The sequence below is a fragment of the Helianthus annuus genome, chromosome 1, assembly GCF_002127325.2.
Source record: "Helianthus annuus cultivar XRQ/B chromosome 1, HanXRQr2.0-SUNRISE, whole genome shotgun sequence".
Taxonomy (NCBI): Eukaryota; Viridiplantae; Streptophyta; class Magnoliopsida; order Asterales; family Asteraceae; genus Helianthus; species Helianthus annuus.
Genome location: NC_035433.2, coordinates 105,739,321 through 105,765,419, shown reverse-complemented (window position 1 = coordinate 105,765,419; position 26,099 = coordinate 105,739,321). Strand labels below are relative to the sequence as shown.

At 36.0% G+C, this 26,099-nt stretch overlaps 4 protein-coding genes across 5 annotated transcripts; all 4 read left to right on the top strand.

The window, feature by feature from the left end:
• Positions 1-792: 792 nt before the first annotated feature.
• LOC110873373 lies at positions 793-3,820 on the top strand. Its single transcript, XM_022122294.2, has 2 exons — positions 793-2,865; positions 2,953-3,820. The coding sequence occupies exon 2, from the start codon at positions 3,012-3,014 to the stop codon at positions 3,684-3,686; it is 675 nt and encodes a 224-aa protein (XP_021977986.1). The 5' UTR covers positions 793-2,865; positions 2,953-3,011; the 3' UTR covers positions 3,687-3,820.
• LOC110928721 (protein ALP1-like) lies at positions 803-5,256 on the top strand. The gene is made up of 3 exons (XM_022171758.2): positions 803-1,068; positions 3,896-4,074; positions 4,151-5,256. The coding sequence occupies exons 2-3, from the start codon at positions 3,933-3,935 to the stop codon at positions 5,254-5,256; spliced, it is 1,248 nt and encodes a 415-aa protein (XP_022027450.1). The 5' UTR covers positions 803-1,068; positions 3,896-3,932.
• A 728-nt stretch (positions 5,257-5,984) lies between these two features.
• LOC118492197 lies at positions 5,985-8,817 on the top strand. Of its 2 annotated transcripts, XM_035990034.1 has the most exons (8): positions 5,985-6,387; positions 6,739-6,912; positions 7,001-7,093; positions 7,179-7,247; positions 7,324-7,530; positions 7,590-7,715; positions 7,822-7,998; positions 8,574-8,817. In XM_035990034.1, exons 1-7 carry the CDS (start codon positions 6,139-6,141, stop codon positions 7,978-7,980), a joined length of 1,077 nt encoding a protein of 358 aa, XP_035845927.1. In that variant the 5' UTR covers positions 5,985-6,138; the 3' UTR covers positions 7,981-7,998; positions 8,574-8,817. The 2 variants fall into 2 exon arrangements, 1 of the variants encoding a protein (XP_035845927.1); XR_004892627.1 differs by lacking the exons at positions 5,985-6,387; positions 6,739-6,912; positions 7,001-7,093; ... (2 more) ...; positions 7,590-7,715; positions 7,822-7,998 and adding an exon at positions 8,172-8,313.
• Positions 8,818-18,852: 10,035 nt separating this feature from the next.
• On the top strand, positions 18,853-23,236 carry LOC110928764. The gene is made up of 7 exons (XM_035990032.1): positions 18,853-19,157; positions 20,117-20,290; positions 20,368-20,460; positions 21,321-21,389; positions 21,467-21,673; positions 22,665-22,790; positions 22,879-23,236. The coding sequence occupies exons 1-7, from the start codon at positions 18,897-18,899 to the stop codon at positions 23,029-23,031; spliced, it is 1,083 nt and encodes a 360-aa protein (XP_035845925.1). The 5' UTR covers positions 18,853-18,896; the 3' UTR covers positions 23,032-23,236.
• Positions 23,237-26,099: the final 2,863 nt, after the last annotated feature.

Genomic DNA, 26,099 nt, shown 5'->3' with positions numbered 1-26,099 from the left:
GAAGGTCTAGTTCCGCCACTGTACCAAACATTAAAACCAAACATTAAAACCAAACATTAAAACCAAATATCATACCAAAACATCATAACTAAACATAAGATTAACATAAAATACACTCAAACCAACATCACATAAACACACTAAATCTTCAATGAACCGGTTCCGGATGATTCACCGCCTTCGCTTTTCTTCGCCGCAGTCTTTATCACCGGACAATGACGGTCGGTGTGTTTTTTAAGGGTCGAGTTCGCCGTAGCCTTCACGAACTTCCCACAACCTTTGCAACGTGCCATTTCATGGCTATCAGACATCAGGCACAGATTAAAGTGCTTCCAAACTTTGGGGTTTCTTTTGGTTTCCAAAACCATGACCACTTCATCGTTGCATGCCATAACCGATTTGAGGTGTAACTTGAAGGTTGAAACCGATTTGAGTGGGACTAAGTTTTGGTTGAAGGTGATATGCTTATAAATACTTGAAACCGATTTTAAAGTTTTAATGGCAATTAATCGATTCCAACGGATATATCGATTCCGGCAGCTTTATTGCAAGCTTTTTCTGGAAGATACCTGAAGGAACCGGTTCCTCCGAGGAACCAGGTTGAGTTGAATGTATAGAGATTTACAAATTTATGAACCAAAAACATATTTGGGTCCTTTTTTTTTCAGAATTTTGGATTTATGATTTTGTGACTCAGTTGAATGTATAGAGATTACGAATAGCGTCTAAATTTTTTATCCCATACATAACTAATTTTTTATTATGATTATCTCTCTTTCACATGAAATCCCACTACTTAGGCTATAGGGTGTGGGGGTCATGATTGGGTCATGATTTGCCACATAGGCCCATTATTCATGCCCTATACCACCCCCCTAATTAAATCACGGTGGTTTGCGTGAATTAAACCACGGCAACCACGTCCCCCTTTTTTCCATTATTCACGCAAACCCTAACCCCCAACATCATCAAAAAGAACAATCGCAGCAACAAATCAACAAATTCTTTTCCTTTTGTTCGTGATAATCGAATTTCACAAGAGAAGAATAGCATATATTTGTTCCCCAGGTACTTGTTTTATATGATATGTATTTTTAATTCTCAATCCAAAGTTACATGAATATCATCATCCTTTTTTTCCTTTTGTTCGTGATAATCGAAAGTTACATGAATATCATCATCCTTTTTTTCCTTTTGTTCGTGATAATCGAAAGTTACATGAATATCATCATCCTTTTTTTCCTTTTGTTCGTGATAATCGAAAGTTACATGAATATCATCATCCTTTTTTTCGTTTTTCTTTTAATTTGTTTAATTGGGGCGTTGATTTTGCTTTTGATCTGTGTGTGCATACAAGTGACGAGTTGAAAAAAAATTAATGAATAACAGATATGTGTGGTTATTGAATTCGTATTTGAGTTTTGAAGTTTCAACCACTCTAATAAGTTGTGTTTTAGCTTCTGAGTTAATATGAATGTTTATAATTTATTTAGAAGCCAAGTTGATGCTTTAACTTTTAAGCATATTGATATCAGTTGATTAATGCCAATAGATTAGTTGATTAAGCATAGGTTTCTTTCCTTTTATATATATATATATATATGTGACCCTGTTTCAGCTTAGTAAGTCATAGGGTTTGAATTTAGGGGTGTAAACAAGCCTGGCCGAGCCCGAGCTCGACTCGCCATGTTTTTATGAAGCTCGAACTCGAGCTCGGCTTGGTTCGAGCCTGGCTCGGTTCGAGCCTACTTATTTGAGCTCGAGCTTGGCTCGCGAGTTTAAATCAAAGCTCGAGCTCGGGTCGAGCTATTTTGAGAACAACCTCAAACACACCGCCAGTTTTACCGCAGATGCGACATTATGTTTTGGGACAATAAATTTAAGTAACTTTTTCATATCTGTAATCATAAGAGATTAGCTGCAAAAGGAAGCTCCATAAGCATATGAACAATTTGAAGAGGGAAAGAGGGAAGGTGTGCTCCAAGAACCGTGATATATAGTTTAAAACTTGGCACATCATTTTTATATCCTTAAATGCTCTATGGTTTAGGATAATATTCTCAAAAATGTGACTACCTGCTGTAGAGTTAGTGGTTAGCAATTACTTTAGTTTAGTGGTTTTCCGGTCTATGTTTGTATGTGTATTTTTAATAAGTTATGTAATGGTGATATTAATACAACTGGAGTTAGAAGGAATGCTATAACATTGACATCATTTGTTAAACACAGTGATTTTCTTAATTTTTCTTGTTCATGCTTCTTTGTCCATTTATGCAATTCTTTTTATGTGTTTCTCATTAAGTTATAGTTAATACTACCATGGATATAAGCAACTCGAACAACACAAACGACACAAACAACCCGAACAACCTGCCACGAACCCCGTGGACACCCGTTGATCCGATGTGGGCGGCTCCACAATTTTCTTTTACAAGCTACAATCAAGTTCCTAATGCGTTCAACCAACTCCCTCAAACCCCGACCCCTAACGCGTTCACGCAACTCTCTCAAACCCCGAATCCTAACGCGTTCACGCAACTCCCTCAAACCCCGCAACCTACTAGTTTATTTCAACTTCAACAAATCCAATTTCAACAACAATATCAGCAACAACTTAAAACGATCCAACAAAGCCAAAGTCGGCCTACTCATACGAAAGTCCAATCGCAACCGACACCCGATACCCCTTCGTTAGACGATTTGGATGACATTGCCGTCAAAATTCTAAGAAAACATCTACAAAAAAGCGTTCAAAGAGGCCGGAACAAGAAAAGTTAACCACCGGTAGAGGTCAAACTTGGACATCGATCGAAGAGTTGGCGTTGGCAAGGGCGTGGACCAATACGTCTACGTGTCCGATCATAGGTATGTTATACTTTTGTATTTATACTAAAATAATATTTTATTCAAGATAAAACAACATTTATTTACACCTTGATACTTTTTTTGTAGGTAATAATCAAAAGTCTGGTAGTTTTTGGAAGGAGGTTTGCAACAAATTTCATGCTTTGATGCAAAAAGAACCGTACCGAGAAGAGAACTCAATGGGCTCAAAGTATCGAGAGATGAATAAGAAGATATCGGCGTTTTGTGGTTATTACAACAATGCTTATTTGAATCGGCCAAGTGGGGCGAGTGATGAGACGGTTTTTGCCAAAGCTATGTCAAAATACCATACGAAAGAAGGTAGTGCGTTCACATACGTAGGGGCTTGGGAAATCTTTAAAAATTGTCCCAAGTGGGCGCCGATTCCTAACGAAGTAACAAGAGCAAAGAGGTGTAAAACATTCGAGTCGATAGAACATAGTGCCGGTGATTCGGATGTGCGTTACCATATTAATATTAATGACGAACCCGAGTTTGACGATGAAGTGACGGAGATTCCGGAATTGAAGCGCCCAAATGGTAGAGACAAAGCAAAAAAGGAAGCGGCGGCCAAAAATAAAGAGGCGTCGACAAAAAATGAAACTCCGGGTGAAACGAAGGTGGATAAGTTGATGAGCAAGTTCAACGAATTTAACGAAATACAAGCGGCGAGACTTAAGTTGAAAGAAAAAGAAATGCAAGAAGCGGCCGATCGTGAAGACTTTAAGCTAATGGCGACAAATATCGACTCGCTCCCGGAAAAAGATAAAGAAGTGTTGCAAAAAATGAAGGCGAAAATTGCTCAAAAATGGGGTCTTTAAATTATGTCGTTATCATTTTTTATATTTTCTAGTTTTCGTCTTTAATTTATGTCGCAAACGTTTTTTTTTATATTTTCTAGTTGTAACGAAATTGATTTAGTTTTATATTTTATGGAGTAAATTACTTTTTCTTTTCAAATTTTGGACAACTCTATTATACATCTCTCATGTAATTTGGACTAAATCGGTTATATTATTTGTACGTACAGTAGCAAAGAAAAAGAAGAAACAGGTTATCCCACCACCATGGCGTCACCAACTTCTTCCGACGAGATCAACGAATTTTTTTTGAACGTGGTGATGGAAACGGCACAAATAATTATAGAGGAGGAAGAAACCTCGTCTAAACGGAGAAAACGACAACAATGTTTAAATAGGGATCGTGAAGGTATTTTTTTCGTGCATTATATTTTTTGAAGTGCCATTATGTCTTAGTGTAATTTATATTTTTGTAAAATATGTAGGTGCCCACGATAGGTTGATGGCCGATTACTTTGCCGAAAACCCAGTATACACAGATGAAATGTTTAGGCGTCGTTTCCGAATGAGCCGTCGTCTTTTCTTACGTATAGCCAACGATTTGGCTAATTATGACCCATTTTTCACATTAAGATGGGATGCTACAGGTAAAAGGGGGTTTACCACTTTACAAAAGTGTACGTCGGCAATTCGCCAATTGGCTTACGGTACAAGTAGCGACATGTGGGATGAATATTTGAAGATGTCTGATAGAACTTCACGAGAGAGTTTATATCAATTTTGCAAAGGGGTGGTCAAGCTATACAGCACGAAGTACTTACGAAGGCCAACAAAGAATGATATCATAAAGTTGTACCAGGCACACGAAAGTAAACATGGTTTTCCTGGAATGCTTGGTAGCATAGATTGTATGCATTGGCCTTGGCGTAATTGCCCTAATGCATGGCGAGGTCAATTTACTCGCGGTGATCATGGTCATCCCACATTAATTCTAGAAGCCGTGGCATCAAATGATCTTTGGGTTTGGCATGCTTTCTTTGGTGTTCCTGGTTCGAATAACGACATTAACGTTCTTGGCCAGTCAGATATTTTCAATGATATCATTAATGGTACGGGGCCTGATTCTAGGTTTTCGGTTTCAGGAGTAGAATACAAGCACGGGTATTATCTAGCTGATGGAATATACCCAACATATGCAGCGATTGTTAAAACTATACCGTATCCAGAAGATGAAAAAAGAAAGAAATTTGCAAAATGTCAGGAATCTGCTAGGAAAGATGTTGAGCGTCTATTTGGGGTTCTACAACAAAAATGGCACATAGTTGCAAACCCAGCACGAGCACTTGAACTCAAAACATTGAGATATTGTATGTATGCTTGTATCTTGCTGCATAACATGATTATCGAAGACGAAGGTAACGCCATATGTGAATATGATCCTAATGACATTCATGAGAATGTTGTACCAGTTGATGAAGGGCAACAAGAATCTAACATGTGGGCGTTATACAACGAGACTACGCATAACCATCTTCGTTCGGATTTGATTGAACATGTTTGGCAATTTGGTCGGGTTAACAACAACGAGTAGTTTTTTTTCTTAATTTATAATATGTAGTTTAACTTTGGATGTTATTTTTTTTTATTAATTTGAATGTTACGTGGTTTTATTACTAAAATTTATTTAATTTTATTTGTTGTTTATTTAAAATAAATAAAATACATTTCATACAAAAAAAGGGGTGGATAGTGGTTTGGGTCATGACCACACATGACTTCGAACATGAGCAAGCTCACCGAATTTAACGAAATACAAGCGGGGAGACTTAAGTTGAAAGAAAAAGAAATGAAGTCTTTGTGTTTTTTGGCTGATTGTTTACTTTGAAAATTGATATTAGTTTTTAGCTTTAGTTATTTTTGATTCGATTTGTTTTTCCTTTGTCACAGCTCATATTAACTATATTTTCATAATTATACTTTGTAATTTGTTTTGAATTGTATTATTAATCTGAAAACATCATACAATTTACCTTAGGCAATGGAGTAGCCGGTATTGTTCTACCCGAGAAAGAAGAAAAGGTGCTCGCAATCAAAACAATATTTTGTTTATATTTCACACAAAAAATAGGGTGGATGGTGGTTTGGGTCATGACCACACCCTTAGGATAGTGGTTTTGGATGGTGGATTAGAGGGCAATGACATGGCGCTGACATGGAGGGTCATGGTGGGCATGAGGGTCATGACCACTGTCAACTATTTTTATAAAAAAATACGGGTAATAAAATCTTGACAATATACCCTTCCCCGAAGATAGCGTGAAAAGTCAAAGGCAGTGTGGGCCGGTACGCAAGAGCTGCCGTAAGAATAACTTCTCCCGCCATCATCCAAAAAATTCACATAAATAAACCATTTCTGGATCTCACCTCACCACTTTCCTCTTTACCCAGAAACAAACACAATCCGATCACACAAATGGAGCTACCGGTGATCGATCTGCACCCGTATTTATCCGCCAATCACTCCGGCGATACACTAACCCCCGAATTAAAAACAATCTGCTCAGAAGTCAGCAAAACCCTAAGAGAAACCGGAGCATTGCTCGTAAAAGATCCAAGATGCTCTGCTCAAGATAACGATCGCTTTATTGATATGATGGAGAGGTATTTTCAACAGCCTGATGAGTTTAAGCGTCTTCAGGAGCGTCCTAATCTTCATTATCAGGTCTATTTTAGCTTTTATGTTAACCTAATTTGCTTGATTGTTTGTGTGTTTTGATTCTCTGTTGTTTAATTGCATTTTTAGTGGTTATTATTCTAGATTGATTGATGAGTTTGAGAAAAATGTTAATTGTTAGGGTTTAATGGAAACAAAAGCATCTATATTGTAGAACTAAATTGAATTGTATGATGATTGAGAGGGTTATCGTGTTCAATTGGTTTTAATATTTGTTGAATTGAAATGCAATTGGGAAAATTGTGGATTTGGAATGTAAATTATGAACAGATTTGGTGTTCATGTGTTTTTAGACCTAAAAAGTGGTTTTCATGATTGTTATGTGTGATAAAATAATAGGTTGGTGTGACACCGGAAGGAGTTGAGGTTCCTCGTAGTTTAGTTGATGAGGAAATGCAAAAGAAGCTGAAATCGTTACCGAAAGAATGCCAACCGTTGACTCCAACAGGTCCGGATCCAAAGTGGCGGTACATGTGGAGAATCGGTTCTCGACCATCAACAACCAAGTTTCAGGTTCAGCGTAGTTTTTGATCATTATAATTAACCTAATTATTGGTTTCTTTGATTACAGATGTTAATTTGCATTTTTTTGTTTGTTTAGGAGCTGAACTCTGAGCCGGTTATACCTGAGGGTTTTCCCGAATGGAAAGAGACTATGGATTCATGGGGTTCTAAAATGGTGTCCGCTATAGAGGTGTGTCATTAGCACCGACTCTCTACATCGTTTTATTATCAATTTGTCGAGTTTTTTTTGATAATTTAAATCTCGTTTTCATCAGGCTGTTGCTGAGATGGCAGCAATTGGGTTCGGGCTACCAAATGATGCATTCACTGGTCTAATGAAGCAAGTGAGTGTTTTTTTTAGTACGTCATTATTTAACTTTGAAACTTTTGCCAATTGAACTACACGGTTTTGAATTGCAGGGCCCACATCTTCTTGCTCCAACTGGGAGTGACCTTAAACGTCATGGCAAAGAGGGGACTGTTTTTGCAGGATACCATTATGACCTTAACTTTCTAACAATTCATGGTAGAAGTAGATTTCCGGGTTTAAGTATTTGGTTAAGGAATGGGAAGAAAGTAGAAGTGAAAGTTCCAGTCGGGTGTCTACTTATTCAGACCGGCAAACAGGTAACAAATAGAATGGTTGTTGTTCGGTTATAAAGTGTATATAACTTCTGAGTTTGCAGATTGAATGGTTGACTGCCGGTGAGTGTATAGCTGGAATGCATGAGGTTGTGGTGAATAACAGAACACTTGACGCAATTAAAGCAGCATCACAAGAAAACCGAAGCCTTTGGAGAGTATCCTCAACGGTGAGGGCGTTAATATTTTTAGCCCATTGTTACTAATCAACATATTAAAATAAAATTTAGTTATAGTTTATAACTTTTAATAAACCTTTTTCTTTTGTTTTGCTAGCTATTTTCCCATATAGCGTCGGATGCTGTGCTGAAACCCCTAGGCCATTTCGCAGAATCGCCTCTTGCTGAAAACTATCCACCGATTTGTGCTGGAGAGTTTGTAGAAAAAGAGCTTTCCGTCATTAATCTTAAAGGAAACAAAGGAGGGCTTCAATAAGTCCTTCGGTGAAAAAAGGTACATGAAAAAAGCTGTATTTTTATTTAATGAAATATATTCCGTATTTAAATCATGACATATGGGTTTAGCAACTGTTATGGTGAGGCTTAGGAATGACATGTATTAGGTGTGATACACATGGTTCCATCTATAAATATGCACAAACAAGTTTTGCAAAAAAATAACTAATTAATTAAATTTAAACAATGGGAAAGAAACAAAATAGATTGATGGTAGCTATGGTGGTGGTGCTGGGCGGGGTAATGATACAGGGAAGCATGGGGTTTCCGTGCGGGAGCACGTTCTTCTCAGCATTGGTTCAACTGATTCCATGTAGGGCGTCAGTTGCTCCTTTTAGCCCAATTCCTCCAAATGATTCGTGTTGTACAGCTCTCAGGGTCTTAGGTCAACCCTGTTTGTGTGTGCTGGTCAACGGCCCGCCCATCTCTGGTGTTGATCGTGGCTTGGCCATGCAACTTCCCGAGAAATGCAATGTCAATTTTGGACCATGTATTTTAAGTGATATTAACTCATTTTGAAGTCAAGGGGTAAATATTTACGGCATTTACTTAGAACGAGTTGTTTATGTGTAGGTGAACTGATGAAGGAGGAAGATCGGACGTAGAGAGCTGCTGGGTCTACGCGTATACAGGAATTGAAAAGAATAAAGTGTGGTTTGTGGTGTGGCTCTAAATAAATCAATTGTTATGCATCTAATTTAAGGTTTAAGTATCTAGTCTTAGTTTTTGTTATTTAGATTTAAAAGTTGGTTTGTGTCTGCTACTACTCTAATTGTATTAAAATCTTTCAATGCAACTCTTTTAGTTCTACCAAGTACCAACCACTTGTTGTAACATTGTATCATTGTTGTGTTCTTGCTCAGTGGCGGAGTTTGATCAAAAGTTCCGGAGGGCGAAAAGTCATGGGACCCAATTTATATATTGTATAATATTTAGGCAAAATAATTGGGGGATCCTTTATAATTTTAAAATTTTCAAACGAAAAATCAAAAATTTTACACCTATTCAATCTGCACGTATTTAAAACACGAGTATATAAGTATGTCTTTGAGAATATAAGATGGATGGTCGATTTACGTCGGTCGATTTACAGTGGTCGATGTATGGTTCAACGGTTGATCAACCTTTTGACTCTTTTAACAGATTGTTTAATTATAGAGCTTTCTTTATTTAAAGTAGAGTTAATTACACACGTGGTCCTTGTGGTTTGTGGAAAGTAACAAGGTTGGGTACTAAGAGTTTAAAATAACCATCTAGGGTATTAACTTTTAATTTTGTAACATCCTAGAGTACTAAGATTAACCTCAGTTAAAAATTAACTGAGAACTAAGGATACTTTCATATTTCACATCTTAATACCAACCTTGTTACTTTTGAGAAACCACATGAATTTTACTCAAAACAACATTGCAAATAGGGGTGTAAAGAAGCTGAGTCGAGCTCAAGCTAGACTAAGCTCGGACTTAAGTACAAGCTCGATTCAGACGCGATACTTATTAATTATTTTTATGTTTTTGTTTAATTATCTTTTTATAAATATTAATTTTAATTTTTTTTAATGTAACTTATATATAACTAAATATATAGGGGGATGAACGAATGAGAAGAAAATCAATCTATGAAGAAAGAAAAGAAACATTTAATAGTTTATAACTCTTTATATTAATTATTCTCTCTCTAATTAATTAGTCAATTTCATTTTATCATACACACATGAAATTTTATACTACATATATTCTACACATTATCGAATTTTTTATTACACATGTGGAAATTTATCTTACACTTTATTCTACACAACTCGTAGTTTATCCTATAGTCTAAATTAATTATTTTTTGAAAAAATATATATTTTAAAAATAAGTTACAAATTCAATGTAGCTAGTTATTAAAGAAGAAGACTACAAATTAATGATCTATGTAAGTTTACTAAAATATCATTCAATAAAATTAAATACAAATATTAAATGAAACATTATTGTTGTTTGAAATTTCTTTTTTATTCTTCTTACAAAGAATTTCTTCTCATTTGAACTCTCCACTATATATAAGAGAAAAGTTATTGTACAAGAGGGAAGAAGTGTACGAAGTGTAGGAGAGAAGTTTGGCCCTTGATTTGTAAAATCAACGGTTAAGATTAAGTGGTCCCCAAATATAGAATTTACATAACTAAAAACAAAGGAACAAGTGGGGAAAAAGGTAAAATAGGAAAATACAATAATGTTGACTCATAAACTCACTCCCCCCTTGATTTTCAAACGACTATAACCTTTTCATACGTTAATATTTTCCTTTTATAAAAATTACATTGTATTAACGAGAATTTCATTCTCTTTAAGTCGAGCAGCCTATTGCTATATTTTTTCTTAATATTTTTTTTGCATCCATTACGTGATTTTGAATACCGAATAAGTGACTACGTGATTTTGAATACCCATTACGTGATTACTTTATTTCATTATTAGTATTTTATGTGAAACCACACTAAATGATTACGTAATTACGTAACAATAGTTGACTATGTATTATTACATGACTACATGATTTTAAATACCCATTTCGTGATTACGCTATTTCATTATAGCATTTATGTGAAACACTACTGAGTGATTACGTAATTATGTTCATACGAAACATGTAAGACATAACATTTCATACGAAACACCTAATATTCCAGCTTTAATCATGTATTAAGAATAAATCATATACAAAACATTAGCCAAATCAACCTATAATAACAACATAATATCGTATATTAGAGATTTAACCACGTAATAAAGCATAAACAATCAAGTTTTTATTATTAAATGTGTAAGCACGTAATAAGCATAATTGTATCAACATTAGTTATAACAAATCATATTTGATGTTTAATCACGTAATGAATTTACATTGAATGCATAATGATTTGTGTTGAAAGTGTAATCACGTAATGGGTATTCAAAAATCCCTTATTCATGTACCGGGTATTCAAAATCACATAATGGGTACTGGGTATTCAAAATCATGTAATCACGTAATGGGTATTCAAAGTCCTGTAAATTATGTTTAAGAACACTATAGTAATAGCCTGCTCAAATTAAAGAGAATGAAATGCTCGTTAATACGGTGTAATTTAAAAAATATATATTAATGTACGAAAAAATTATAGCCGTTTGAAAATAAAGGGGAAACTAGTTAAAAGGAGAAACGACCATCATACCCTTCCCTTTTAAATTGAGAAAAACAAATGTGTGGTCATGAATCTCACTTACACTTCGTACAAAATTCTTCTCTTGTACATGATCTCTTATCTAATTACCAATTCTTAATGAATAGTAACTTTAATATGGGTTAAGTTATTCTACAAAAGGCTCGTAATTGTAAGAAGTGTAAGAAAGTTTTATAGAGAGACAAGTGTTCAAGAACCTAAAACCTAAACCCACTACACCACCACCCAAAACCAAAACGCCACCCCCACCCCACCACCACCCAAAAACCTAACCCTCCCACCACCACCCAAAAACCTAACCCACCCCACCCCCCAAAAAAAAAAAAACATATACCTCACCAAAAAACTCAAAAACAAAATTATTGACATATCGTCTCTATATGTTAGACTTTTTTTTTTCAAAATAAATTTGGGATGGTGGGAAATTTTGCGGACTAAATTAAAAATATTTTTGACTAGTCAAACTTTTCAGAGGCGACATGTCGTCTCTATAAGTTAAACTTTATTTTTTAATTTTTTTTTAAATTTTCATACATATTGATCATTAATAAAATAAAATTAAAAGAAAAACATTTAAAGTTATAGAGACAACATGTCGTCTCTATAAATTAAAACGTTTTTTTAAAATGTCTAATTTAACAAACTAGAGAATTAAAAAAAGCAAAAATAAAATTATTTTCACCTTATAGAGATGATATGTCATCCCTATAAGGTAACTTATCTTAAAAGGCACGAAAACCCTATAGAAACGACATGTCGTCTGTATAGAGTAATGTATAGAGAGAACCCAGTGTTGCAGAAATCGGCCTAGGCGGCCGATTAATCGGCGCCTAGGCGCTAGGCGACCACTAACTGCCTAATTTTGAGCTAGTCGGTCAATTAATCGGCCATGGTCAAAGGCGGTACCTAGGCGGTCAAAAATCGGATTAATCAGACTATATTAATCGGTCAAAATCGGTTAAAATCGGTCCTAGGCGGTCATAGGCGGTCAAAATTGGTCAAAATCGGTCAAAATCGAACCATACTATCTGAAACTTGAAGTATTTATGTGAATTTTGAAGTATTATTTTTATATTATTGGGTATATATATATATATATATAATTTTGAAAAAATACATACAAAAATCCCATTCCGATTAATCCCGATTAATCCCTAGGCGGTATCTCACCGCCCGACTAGCGTCTAGCGCCTTCTACAACATTGAGAGAACCTATGTTGTCTCTATAAATATCGTCCCTATAGGGTTTTTTCTTGTAATGTTACTTGCAAAAAGAGTGTTTATAGGGTTGCTTCTTTCATCTCTCCTTTCTTGTTGGCAGGGGCAGTTCTTAGAAGGCATATGGCAGGGCCACGGCTCGGGCAAGATTTTCGGTCGTAGTGTTAGGTTTTCGCATTTCGATCGAAATTTTTTATACATACTATGTTTGGCCCGGGCTTGCCCGGGATTTTTTTAGTGTCCGTGTCTTTCGGCCCTGACACGTTCAACAGGCAAGATCCGCCACTGCTTGTTGGGCTTATACTTAAAAATAGCCCAACAAGTGAACAAACGACTCACAATGTGACAATAAAACACAATATAAAATTCATCATGTAAAAATATCAGAAAATAATATTACACATAAAGCATTTAGACTTGTGAAATTATAGTGTCCCAACTTCCTTCATTTCAAAGATTTACCTCATGAGATAATATTATTTTGTTAAACTAATTATCTAATTCATCTTTACTTTTTTAACGAATTAGTTAATTCAACTTACAAAACAAAAATAAAGAAAAAATTAAAAAAAACAAAGACTGTTTCAAAGTCATGATATTTATGTTTCCACCAGCCTCATGCAAACAAATGTTATCGGCCCATTCGATACTTTTCTAAGTTGTCTGTTAACTTGTCCGTGTGTGCATGTGTGTCTTTCACCTTTAAATTCTTCCATAGATGTACCTCAAGTGTCCGCCATATTCAACAAGCCGCGTGTCCCCTGTTTCAATGGCATTATACACATGCATTAATGCAGTTACCTTTCTCACACAGTTCTATCACCATGAATTTGACAACTTTACAGCGGTAAAATAAGGAGGTAAAACACAAGTAAAAATAGGGGTAGGTAATCGTCTATCTATTCAACTTGTAATCAATATTACTTTCTTAAGAGGGAAGGTCCATTTGTTGTGTGAGCACTACAAAAAAAAATGTCATTGACATACAAAAAAATGTCACAGAAAAACAAAAAAAAGTGTCACTAAAGACCAAGTTAAATGTCATTTTAGTCCTTATGGTTTGGGTCATTTTGTCAGTTTAGTCTAAATGTTTCATTTTTCGCTTGTGGGCCCAAAAAGGTTTCACCATTACCATTTTAGTCCACTGGATTAACTTCATCTATTTTTTCTGTTAACGAGAAGGCCAATTCGGTCATTTTATATGGCCGAATTGCCCTTCTAGTTAACAGAATTACATATAAAATGACTGAATTGCCCTTCTCGTTAACAGAAAAAATAGATGAAGTTAATCCAATGGACTAAAATGGCAACGGTGAAACCTTTTTACATATAAAATGACCGAATTGCCCTTCTCGTTAACAGAAAATATAGATGAAGCTAACCCAGTGGACTGAAATGGCAACGGTGAAACCTTTTTGGATCCACAGGCGAAAAATGAAACCTTTGGACTAAACTGACAAAATGACCCAAACCACAGGGACTAAAATGACATTTAACTCCTAAAGACCTCTGTAAAAATGAGCGGCACACAAAAAAAGTGTCACTAGAAGTGATAACGCTAAAGCCTTTTAGTGGCACTTTTTCAATTTATCGCACAAAATTTTTGGACTCTTAGTGGCACTTTTCTTTTGCCACAATATATAAAAAGACTTTTCTGGCATACATATCTATACTAGTTTTAGTGACATTTTTTTTACCAACTTTTTTACCAACGTAAAAAAAAACCCTTTCATGACACAAATTTTGTGTCGATAAAACTATTTCAAGTTAAACATGCATGAAATTAGATCCCACTACAAGCGTTTATGGTATAAATTTGATTAATTCAAATCAGTTATCTACAATATAAAATAAAAATGTAAAATCTGAAATCATAATATCATAACATCAATTCAAAACATATTCCAAATGTTACCAAACTATGTCAAAACATATTCCAATGTTTACAAGAGAGAGTTTTTTCTTAAACTAGTGTAGATACAAAAAGTATTTACCTATTTGGGTACTTTGAAAAGTATTTACCTATTTGGGTACTTTTCTATATCCCTTTAATTTTTTACCTAATTTATACATTTCTTTTTATTTTTCTACCCAAAATTAAATTAGATTACTCACAGAATTAGAATCAGCAAAAATATGAGTAATTATTTTTTGTAAAAAATAAAAAATTCTGCAAATATTCAAAAAAAAAAAAATCTGAAAAATTCTACAAAAAAAAAAAATCTGCAAAAAATCCACAAAAAATCTGCAAAAATATATTAAAAAATTCTACAATAATTCTGCAAAGTTAAAAAAAATCTGCAAAAAATATTATAAAAAACCCATATAATCTATACTAGTTTGGGAAAAAAACTCCATTTCTTTTTTTGTTTTATTTTCTTTTTATAACCTGAAATTGTCTAGGCCTCGTTTAAACTAAGCTCATAAAAAAATAAAACAATAAATTCACAAATTTACTCCCCTAAGTTATATCGATTAAGTGATAGTAATCTGGTGGAAAGTTTGATATTTCAAACAAGTTTATTTAAACTCAAGCAATTTATAAAATAAAGTTACAAATTTCGAATTTCTTGAAATTTGAGTAAATTACGTTTTTAGCCCCTGTGGTTATATCACTTTTACTATATTAGCCCAAAATAAGATTTTTTAACATATGTGCCCCCATGGTCTCTATAACTAACTATTTTGGCCCCTGAGTCTAACTCCATCCCTTACCCTAGTTAATTATTTGTCACATGGGACTATGGGAGGCATATCATATGGGTATTTTCGTAATTTCTCTAAATTGAAACAGCATACATTTTGGTGAAAGTTGGTTCAAAACCCAAAATCCCCAACGCAGCAAGCAGCAGTCATCAATCATTTTGTAGATAGGATCAGTTTTGTTCTCTTGCAATCGAGCTGTAATCTTCTTATCAAACTAAAACTGTTAGTTTTGATAATCTGTTAATTCGGTGTTATTTAATCTCCATGTAATCATCTCCAATGTGATGTTGTGTGATTGAAATGGATTTTTAATTCCAAATCATTAAATTCGATAGATGATCATTCAGTTTTGTCAGAAAAATAATTGGCGAAGAAGATGAATGAAATAGGTTTCTATATTTGCTCATAGATATTTATCTACGTACAGGGGCGGATGTACCATATAAGAAGGGGTAGCCTCCGCTACCCCTTGGCGATCCGGCGGTAGTGTAAATTTTGGAAAAATTTGACATTTTTTTAACGTTTTTTCGATTTCGTTACCCCTTTCTTTTAAGACGTTACCCCTATGAAAATTTTCTAGATCCGCCATTGTCTACGTAGACTTTTCTGCAATACAACAACAACTGTGTTTACTTGTAGCTTTGAGTTTCTTTTCCATGCATATACATATACAGGAAGGTTCTAACCCAAATCTCCGGCGTAGAGATGAGAAGATCAATGCTGATGCCATTTTGTGAGGTTTGATTTGAAGAAATCTTGAAGAAGTCTTGAAAATATAACAAGAAATTAGCAACCGCCATCACTACCACAGTGCCGCCACCAACCCACCGCACCCCGACCACAACCACCCCCACGCCATCAACAGCGACTTCTAAATCTAGGGCTTTTGCTGGTGTTGGGTTGCGAGTCAAAGGTAGTTCCAGCAAACTGATCATGATGGAAGGTGGAGGTGGTGGCGACTGAGTGGTGGCATTGGGTTGTAATGGTTGTTCGAATCAATCATGAAGGTTCAAATAAGGGTTCAGGGGATATTCTCAAATGTTAAGGATGAAGAGGGATAGAAGAAAATGTTTTTTTTTATTATTAAAGGGTTTATTTATAACTGGGTATGTGAATTGACATAAATGCCCCTCATGTGAGGGGCACATGATCAATATTTAACCAAGTAAATGGATGAGGTTAGTGATAGGGGCCAAAATAGTTAGTTATAGAGACCATGAGGGCACATATGTTAAAAAATCTTATTTTGGGCTAATATAGTAAATGTGATATAACCACAGGGGCCAAAAACGTAATTTACTCATTTTATTAATAGTGATTTTTGAATTTTTGCAGAGTTTTTTTGAATATTTGCAGAATTTTTTATTTTTTACAAAAAATAATTACTCATATTTGTGCTGATTATAATTCTGAGTAATCTAATTTTACTTTGGGTAGAAAAATAAAAAGAAATATATAAATTAGGTAAAAATTAAAGAGATACGGAAAAGTACCCAAATAGGTAAATATTTTTCAAAGTACCCAAATAGGTAAATACTTTTTGTATCTACACTAGTTTGGAAAAAAACTCTACAAGACAAGTCAAAACATTCTTTCAGGTAGGAATTTCACTATCGAAAACATAGCTCCAAGCTGACTATGAATCTTGTTATTTGTATTCCTCTTGCTAACGAGCTTCTTTCTGTTAAACTATTAGAGAACAATATATATGCATTATGAGGTTTTATCATTGATGATTTGGGGAGGATTTGTATAGGCCAAAGTTGAAGTTAACAAGCTGTAAGTTACAAGGGTCAAGAAAAAAAAAATTCCTCATTTAATTCTTATGTGCTTCTAGAGATGATTATTAATTGGTGGTGAGTTGTTTAAGTATATGTAATGTTGGAATGATAAATGTTGCATTTATGAAGTGCAATGTATTTTTTTTTTTTTTTGAACGGCAAATTTGGATCACTGACGGACTACTGGAGTATCATCGTGCCACCAGCAGAACCACCCGATCATATCCATCTCCACTAGGCAATAATGCCTATACACCAATTCAGGAGGAAACCCAATAAATCTGGGAAAAACCCCCTTTGTGGGAATCGAACCTATGACCTAATGGTCATAAGCCTTATCCCACCACCAAGATACCACTAGGCTATAATGCCATGGGTAAAGTGCAATGTATTAGTAATCAAAAGGGTCGTTTATACTTAGATGGTAACATTTTTGTAAAGCTGGGCATATGGTTAACTACACAAACTAGAAAGAACCCATATGTTCATGTCGTGTTTTTCAGTCGTGACATAAATTCACACCCATATTTAGTGGCATAAACAAAGTGCCGTTAAAAACCAATTTAGTGGCATAAAAGGTAAATGCCACTAAAAGAGGGTGCTAAGCAAATTTGGCATATGCAAAGTGTCGTTAAAAACCTAATTTAGTGGCATAAAAGGTAGAGCTGTAAACGAACCAAACGTTCGGTGAACAGTTCGTGAACTGTTCAGCGGGAAGTTCGTTTGTGTTCATTCGTTTATTAAACAAACGAACACGAACAAGAAATTTCGTTCGTTTAGTTAAACAAACAAACATGAACAGAGGTCGTGTTTGTTCGTTTATGTTCGTGAACGTTCGGTAACGTGCTCTTTTGTGTTCGATACTTCATTCGTGTTTTTAGTTTTTATATTTATTTAAATACTTCAAAATTCCGACAAATTAAATACTATCTAATAAGTGTTGGTGTATTATATATTCTGTTCATGAACGATTGTTTGTGTTCGTTTGTTTCCATTTGTGTTCATGAACATTAGTTTGTGCTTATTTCTGTTTGTCAACGTTCGTTGCCTAAAATTAACAAACAAACACAAATGAACACGAAAAAGTTCATTTCCTTAACAAACGAACACGAACATAAAATATTGTTCGATAAGTGTTCGTGAACGGTTCGCGAACACATATATTTCTTAACAAACGAACACGAACAAGGTCTTGTTCGTGTTCGTTTACAGCCCTAATAAAAGGTAAATATCACTAAAAGTGGGTGCTAAGCAAATATGACATACGCAAAGTGTCATTAAAAACCTAAATTGGTGGCACAAAAGCTAAATGCCACTAAAAGTGTGTACCAGTAAATGACTTTTTTTGTAATGGGGAGAGAGAAGTTTAGCAGCACCCGTAAGATAGAGTGGGATACATTATTTATTACATCCTTCACGTTGGTTAAACGTATCTCACTCTAGAATTCTATCCTACTTCTACGAAAATGTTAAATCTAACGGAAATTTACTTTCCTTTTAGTGTAAAAAAGAAGAAATAAGAGTGAAGAGGCCGATTGAAAAAGTACGTTTAGCACAACTCATTTGCTATTCAGTTCCTCAACATCGTATATTCATCTCATTGATCTACTGTACTTATAAGGGGCGCATGTTAGAAGGGGCCGCAGGGGGGGGGGGGTGTGACCCTCCGAGTTTTTTTGTTCAGTAGTGTTAAGTATGTAGCTTTCGTATAGAAACTTTTGGGTATATACCTTTCGACCCCCCGTCGGAAATCTCAAGTTTCGCCATTGGTAGTTATCATCACACTACTTGGTAATTTCAGTACGTATGGTTAATACTATCCATCATGATCTCGATCAGTAACGGAATCCCCAACCACCGTTACTAACAACCCAGTTACTTTTTTGAATCTATATAAATGCATGCTCATTGTGTTCAAAATCACTCACATCTTCATCATCTTCCTTTTCATTTCTCTCTACAACATCTTTCTGTAGGGAAATGGATGTACCGGTGATCGATCTCACCCCATATGTGGATGACGCGTCCGGCAAGTTCAGCTGCGACGAACTTCTGCATCCTGAGCTCAAGAAAGTGTGCTCAGAGGTCAGCCGGATCCTGCGAGAAACCGGAGCTCTGCTGGTCCGAGATCCACGATGCTCGACCGAAGATAACGATAGGTTTATCGACATGATGGAGAAGTATTTCGAGCAGCCAGAGGAAGTTAAGCGTGTCCAAGAGCGTCCGAACCAGCATTACCAGGTAACCTTGGTCTACATATTTGAATTTAAACTAGTTTAACGTGTGCTTTGCAAATCCGTACAGGTGGTGACCCAAAATCCGTCAGTGTTGTCGATGATACTCATTTTTCTAGCAGTGACTACGATGAAACTTATGGGAACAAAACATTATAAATTTATAGATCCAGTTACTCTACTTATATGTATATGAAGATTCCATGAGATCCGGATCTTAAAAGGGTTGTTGGATCATAGATTCCTACCTTATCAAGACCAATTTAATTTTATGTTTTTTCATAAAAAGATAAAAGTTGAAAGTTCAATATCTTAACATATTAGTCGATATTAAAGTGGGATTATGACATCTATCATACCTACCTTTACTTAATATTCACAGGAAACCAAATCCATTTAGCTTACCTTTTTTAGTTTTTCCAAAAGTCTTGGAAAATAATGTATTATCAAATAATGAGTAATTATAGAAGTTACAAAAATTTAAAATAAAATAAAATCATATTAGGAGTTTAGGATTAACTAATATTAATAAATAATTGGGATTAGTCGGTTTAAATTCAAGGAATCATATATAAAATCAAAATTTTAAATTCAAGGAATCATATATAAAATCAAAATATTGATGGTAAAAGATTTTAACTTTATAATACTAGTTAGATACTTATATTGTTCGAGCTATATATAAAAGAACATGCAAATTAGGGAGGAACGAGCCCTTTTAATTTACTAACATGTTAACTTTAATGCATTTTTGTTTGTTTTATGATAACTACTTTTACATAAAATAAAAGATTTATTTATTTATTTATTATTATTTTTAAGAAAAGATAGTTTATTTCACTCATACTTGCCAAGTTACATCAAAACACAAGGTAGACCAGCAACAAGCTGGCTGTCACCCCTTTGAAAATCGAAGTTGTGAAACAATTTTTAATAATAAGTTTTTATTTATGGATGGAGCTGCAGGTGGGTTCGACACCAGGAGGAATAGAGATTCCACGTAGCTTGGTTGATCTTGAAATGCAAAAGAAGTTGAGAGCACTGCCGAAAGATCGCCAGCCTACGATCCCAACGGGTCCAGATCTTAAGGCGCGGTACATGTGGAGGGTCGGCCCTCGACCATCTAAGACTCGGTTCCAGGTTACGTATACGCTCTCTTTTCGTTCGTTCGTGTGGGTTTGAATGCTGGATCATTAATTGTTGTGTTTTTCATGTAGGAATTGAACTCGGAGCCCGTCTTGCCTGAAGGCTTCCCGGAATGGAAACCGATCATGGATTCATGGGGGTTTAAAATGATATCGACCGTGGAGGTTTGTTAGTCGTAACAATTTCCTACTTCACGTTAGAATGGAAGTACCAAAACAAATAGAGTTATAAAGATAACCCTCATTGAATAATGAATACCCAAAACATTATATAAAAGGGTTGAGAATTCTAAATTTGGCAGACAAGACATTAATAAACAACTCAAGGCCGTCTCCGAAAACGATAAAAAAAATTTGGGCCTTGGGCGAAACAAAAAAAATTGGGTCCACTTATTATAATATAAACTCATCAGTTATATATTAAGAAACCATAATACGACGATAATTGTTACAAAATAAACAAAACAAACCAAAAGTAGTGTAGTTTGATAAAATATGTTTATACACCCATGTATATATAAATATGTGATTCAAATTAGTGATGTTTTTAGGTATAACATGTCGCGTAATCTCATTTTATAAAACGTTAATATTGTTTTTAGAAAATGAATCGTTACGAAATCATTAACTAAAAATAAAAGTTAATCATGGGGTTTGAACTCATGACCATAAGAATATAACCCTAAACATTAACCAAAACTAGATCAAACTCTTAATTAATTAAGTGGATTGATAAATAAAAATGCAGAAGACTAATAGTTGAAAATTGTTTAAATCTAACGGTGCTCACTTAAAAAGCTAGGCCTTGAAATTTTGCCGGGCCCTATAAACCCTTTGGGTGGCGTCTACCCGGGCTGCCCAGCCCTAAAACCGGGCCTGCTCAACAGAATTGTAGATCTTGTACCAAAATCAAAACCAATATAAGTCCTTGTAGTTCGATCGTGGATGTAGTCAGATCACATGGATCGAGTGAACCAGGTGTTCATGATGATCGTATTTCCTAAAACTAACATTTGGTATATCAGGCTGTCGCTGAAATGGCTGCAATTGGATTTGACCTACCAAAGGACTCTTTCACTAATCTAATGAAGTTGGTGAGTCCATCATTTGGCATTTTTACAAATAAATAATACTATTTGTACATATCATGATTAAATTTAAAGTGGTGCAGGGCCCACATCTTCTTGCACCAACAGGAAGTGACCTGGGACGTCACGGTCAAGAGGGAACCGTGTTTGCCGGATATCACTACGACATAAACTTTTTAACTATTCACTACAAAACTAAATTCCCCGGTCTATTTATTTGGTTGAGGAACGGGGAGAGAGTCGAAGTTAACGTTCCCGACGGCTGTTTACTTATTCAGGCAGGAAAACAGGTGGTAACTAACAACAATCACATCAAATGATAGGGATGGATGGTACACTGGCTGGTTTTATTAACAGAAAAAAAAAAGAAAAAAAGAAGAATACAAAAATTGTAGGCAATTAGCCCACCCGGACCACCCTGGTACCCCTTGGGTCGACTAGATCCTGAAAGAAAATCCACCAATGGGCCTGCTTGATAAGTGGGCTTAAAGGCCCGGTATAAAGAAGGGCCTATAATATGAGAAAATAATCCCGGCCCAAGTTTTTTGCTGTGATTTAACTAGAGGTGCACAAATCGAGTATTTTTAATAACTGGTTCCGGTTCCTCTTTTTAAGGGTTGGAACCGGTTATTGCTAACCGGTTCGGTTCCTTTTCAATTATTTGACCAATAAACCATACCCTATGTGCCCGGTCCCGGTAGGGTTCGGTTACAGTTCTTAAGAAACCGGGTATTAAAATACCCTATTTTCGGGGTTTTTTATACCCTATATCCGAGTTTTTTAGTTCTATATTTTCGTATTTTTTAATACTCTATTATGTTTTTATTACCCTATTTTCTCGTAATTTTTGTTTACTATTATTAAATATGCATTGTATAATGTAAGAAAATTAAAATAAATGCTCTAACATAAATTTAAAAGAAAGATATAAGAATCATGTATCGGGTATAGTCGGGTATAATCGGTTCCGATCCCGGTTCTTGTCTGGTTTCGGGTATTGATCGGGTATGATCGGTTCCGATTCTAGGTATTGAGATCAAAATGCATACCCTATCTATACCCTACAGGTAGGGTCGGTTCCAGTTTCGGGTATAGAATACCCGGGTATTAAAAAAAACCAGTTCCGGGTTTTTTTTACCGGGTACGGTTTTTTTTCACCTCTAGATTTAACTAAGCCACAAAAGGCCCATTTGGATCAACCAATCAAAACACCTACTAAAATTGGGCCCATCATTTCTAACACATCAAAATGATAACATACTCTTTTGTTTCAATTTGCAGTTAGAATGGATGACTGCTGGTGACTGTAAGGCCGGTATGCATGAAGTCGTGGTAACTAAAAGCACTCTAGACGCAATTGAAAAGGCGAAAAAGGAAAACCGAAGCCTTTGGAGGGTATCCTCAACTGTAAGTGTATCAATCTGTTTCAAACATGTTTCATAACATCATATCAATAAAAGACTCATGATCCTACTTTGTTTCTTTCTACTTTTAGCTATTTTCCAATGTAGCATCCGATGCGGTGCTGAAACCTTTGGGACATTTTGCAAAATCTCCACTTGCGGTCAATTATCCGCCCATGCTCGCTGGAGATTACTTTGAAAAAGAACTATCTGTGATTAACCTCAAAGGAAAAAATGGGGCTTAGATAGTCGAAAGTGGCACGTCTATGGTTGTTTGTAAGATATCGTGTGAATAAGTGATGGATCGAAGGTGATTTATGTCTGTTTGGTCCACTGTGGTGTGATTTTGCAGCGTTGTTATATGTTGTGTGACGTCGTATGCGATTTCCGTTGTAGATTGTGTAAATCGTGCTTGGTATTTAACGAAATAAAATCTCTTTTGTCGGTCTATTAGTTATGTGTAGATTTAACCTAAACATGTTCGTGTCATTTCTGGGATCTAAAAAACAAACAAATTTAGCTAAACAGGTGCTTTTACATATATTTGTGTTTTTTAATTACATAGATGATCCATGTGGTAAAGTAATAATACAGTTTTGGTGCTAGTTTTTGGAAATTACATTTACACTCCTCATTATGTAAAGTAATCATACAGTTTTGGTGCTACTTTTTTTAATTACACAGATGGTCAATGTCGAGCCTACCCTGTCAGAAAACTTGGGACCAAAACAGTAATAAGGTCAGACGGTGTGGGCTTGCGCCCCCGTCCAGCTCATCCGTTTAGCGCCAGACACACTACGTGAGATGAATATGTAACACCCCGTGTTTTCGAATGTCAAAGTCAAAGTCAAAGTCTAAGTCAACTTTGACTTTCTTTAACTGTAGATAGTCTATTTTCAGTTTTATTTGTATTATGTGGAGTAAGTGTTGTAATCAGAAAGAATCGAGGTAATCGAATGTTCTAACGCGAACCGATTTACGACTGTGAATGGTAGGAAGTAACAACGCGATAAAGTTAACTAATCAGTAATCAAACCGATCTAACTATCATCAAACTCGAATCTCGAATTACGCGAACTTTGGGTGTTGTTATACGTGTGTGTGTGCCTTATGTGTTATCTGTGCGTATTTACCTTATGTTTTGTGCTTTGTATGGTGATCAATCAAAACTCGAATCGAAAACTCGAAACTCAAATCGAATACAATCGAAATCGAACTACGACGAATGGTAACGTTAGGATGAGGTGAATTATAGGTGATTGTATGTTAGATATAGTAGTTGGGACTGAAAGTAATTTGAATAGGAAACTCTATCGTACTCGTAACACCTTCGATCGAAACCGAGATATCGAAAATCGTCGCCCGAACCCTTGAACCAGGCTGTTGATCGAACAGGCTATCAGCCGATCGAACAGCCCAGCCGATCGAACATGCTGTTCGATCGAGCAGGCTGTCCGATCGGGGAAGCCTGGCCGATCGGCCAGCCCTTTCCTTTTTTGGAGCCTATAAATAGGGCTGTCATTGTCACTCTTTACCACTTTTGGAAAGTTCTGACCGACCAGCTCGTGCTCCTCCTCTTTCCTCAGATTTCTTCCGATTTCAGTAACTTTCCAACCTAAATCTTGTATTTTCTTAATCAAAACATGATCCTACACTTTTCTATCTTTCGATTTTTGATTTCTAACCGTGAAATCACCAAGATCTAGGCATTCTTGGGTGATGTCATCATGGTGTTCTTCAAGAACACCATGTCCTGACTTCAATCCACAATGAATAGCTTGGATCTAACCGATTTCCACATAAACAAGCTAAGATCTACCGAAGATCTAAACATTTCCATGCTGTGAAGGATTAAAAGAAGGAATTCCAACTTTCTTTCAACTCTTTTACGCTCAATGCCTTCAAACCGGTAGAAACGGAGCTCGAGCCAACTCACCAAATATTCTAGTGGATGAGTGGTTCAAGATTCGGATTCTATTTACGAGGTTCACCGATTTCGGGTTAAACATTAGACTACCGATCCGAACCGTTCACTGGCCGGACTTGGGTGATTCCTGTCCGAACAGGTGAAACAAGTAAGAATGGAAGTTCCATGGTTCAGCTCGTTGTCAAACTACCTCGATATAACGTCAAATAACCAGGACAGCCAAGTGTTAGACGAACAGGCCGACCAGGTCAGGATGCTGACCGAACGGTTAGGCTGTTCGAACGAACAGCGCAACCGATCGGACAGGTCAACTGATCGACTAGGCCAGCCGATCGACTAGCATGTGGCCCCACAATTTTACAAGCTCATGAGGTATGGTATTGAACGAAGAAATGTCCGATCGAACGACTGATTGGTAAACATTACTCTTCGGATCATAAGATACTATGCTTCAACGCTTGATCGATTTTCAACTCGTTCGACGCATTGGAGTGCCACTCGATCGAACATGCTATCAGAACGAACAGGCTGTTCGATTGAATATGCTGCTCGATCGAGTGACACACTGCTGGGAACTACTACTGAAGTTCCTAACCGATCGGTTAAGCCGACCGATCGAATAGACCCTTTGATCGATCGACCTGAAAGGTAAGTACACTTCAAAGTTCTCAAATGCTACAACAAAAACTTCAAAAGTTCAAACCATCATACACAAACACATCCTACTCAAAGGAAGAAACAATCCACTCGAATAGTCCAACCGATTGAGCCTACCGGCCGATCGAGCAGGCTGTCCGAAAGAATTGTCCAGCCGAACGAACCACCCACTCGATCGAATCTGTCGTTCGATCGACCAGGCTGTTTGACCCACTTACACTTGTTATCATTCTACGTGTATTCATCGTTATACTATCGAACTGTTCAGGCTAACCCTACTCTCAAGCTCTCCCTTCAATCCATCAATCAACCGCTGTGAGTATACTCGATCCCTTTTTGCTTTTAGCACTTTTGGGTGTTACATACGTTACTTATCAAAAAAACCACTATCGAACACATTACTCAATTGTTTGAACGCTAACCAAATTGCATGTATTACGTGACTAAATGAATGCTCGTTGATTGTGTTTATACGTGGAATACTGTCTACCTGCCTTAACGACGTAGTACTATAGTTTGGACTCAGCACCCGTTCACACGGGGGTTGTTAAGGACAATTACTTGCATGGATTACGGTGGTAATCATGTATTGCGAACTGTGTATGGACAGTCAACCCGTAGTCACTGGTATTGATAGGTCCATGTCGATAATTAACATGCTTCGTTTCACTCTGTGTACGTGCTGGTTATGCGTAAACTATTTCGAACTCTATATGCTATTATTAAACT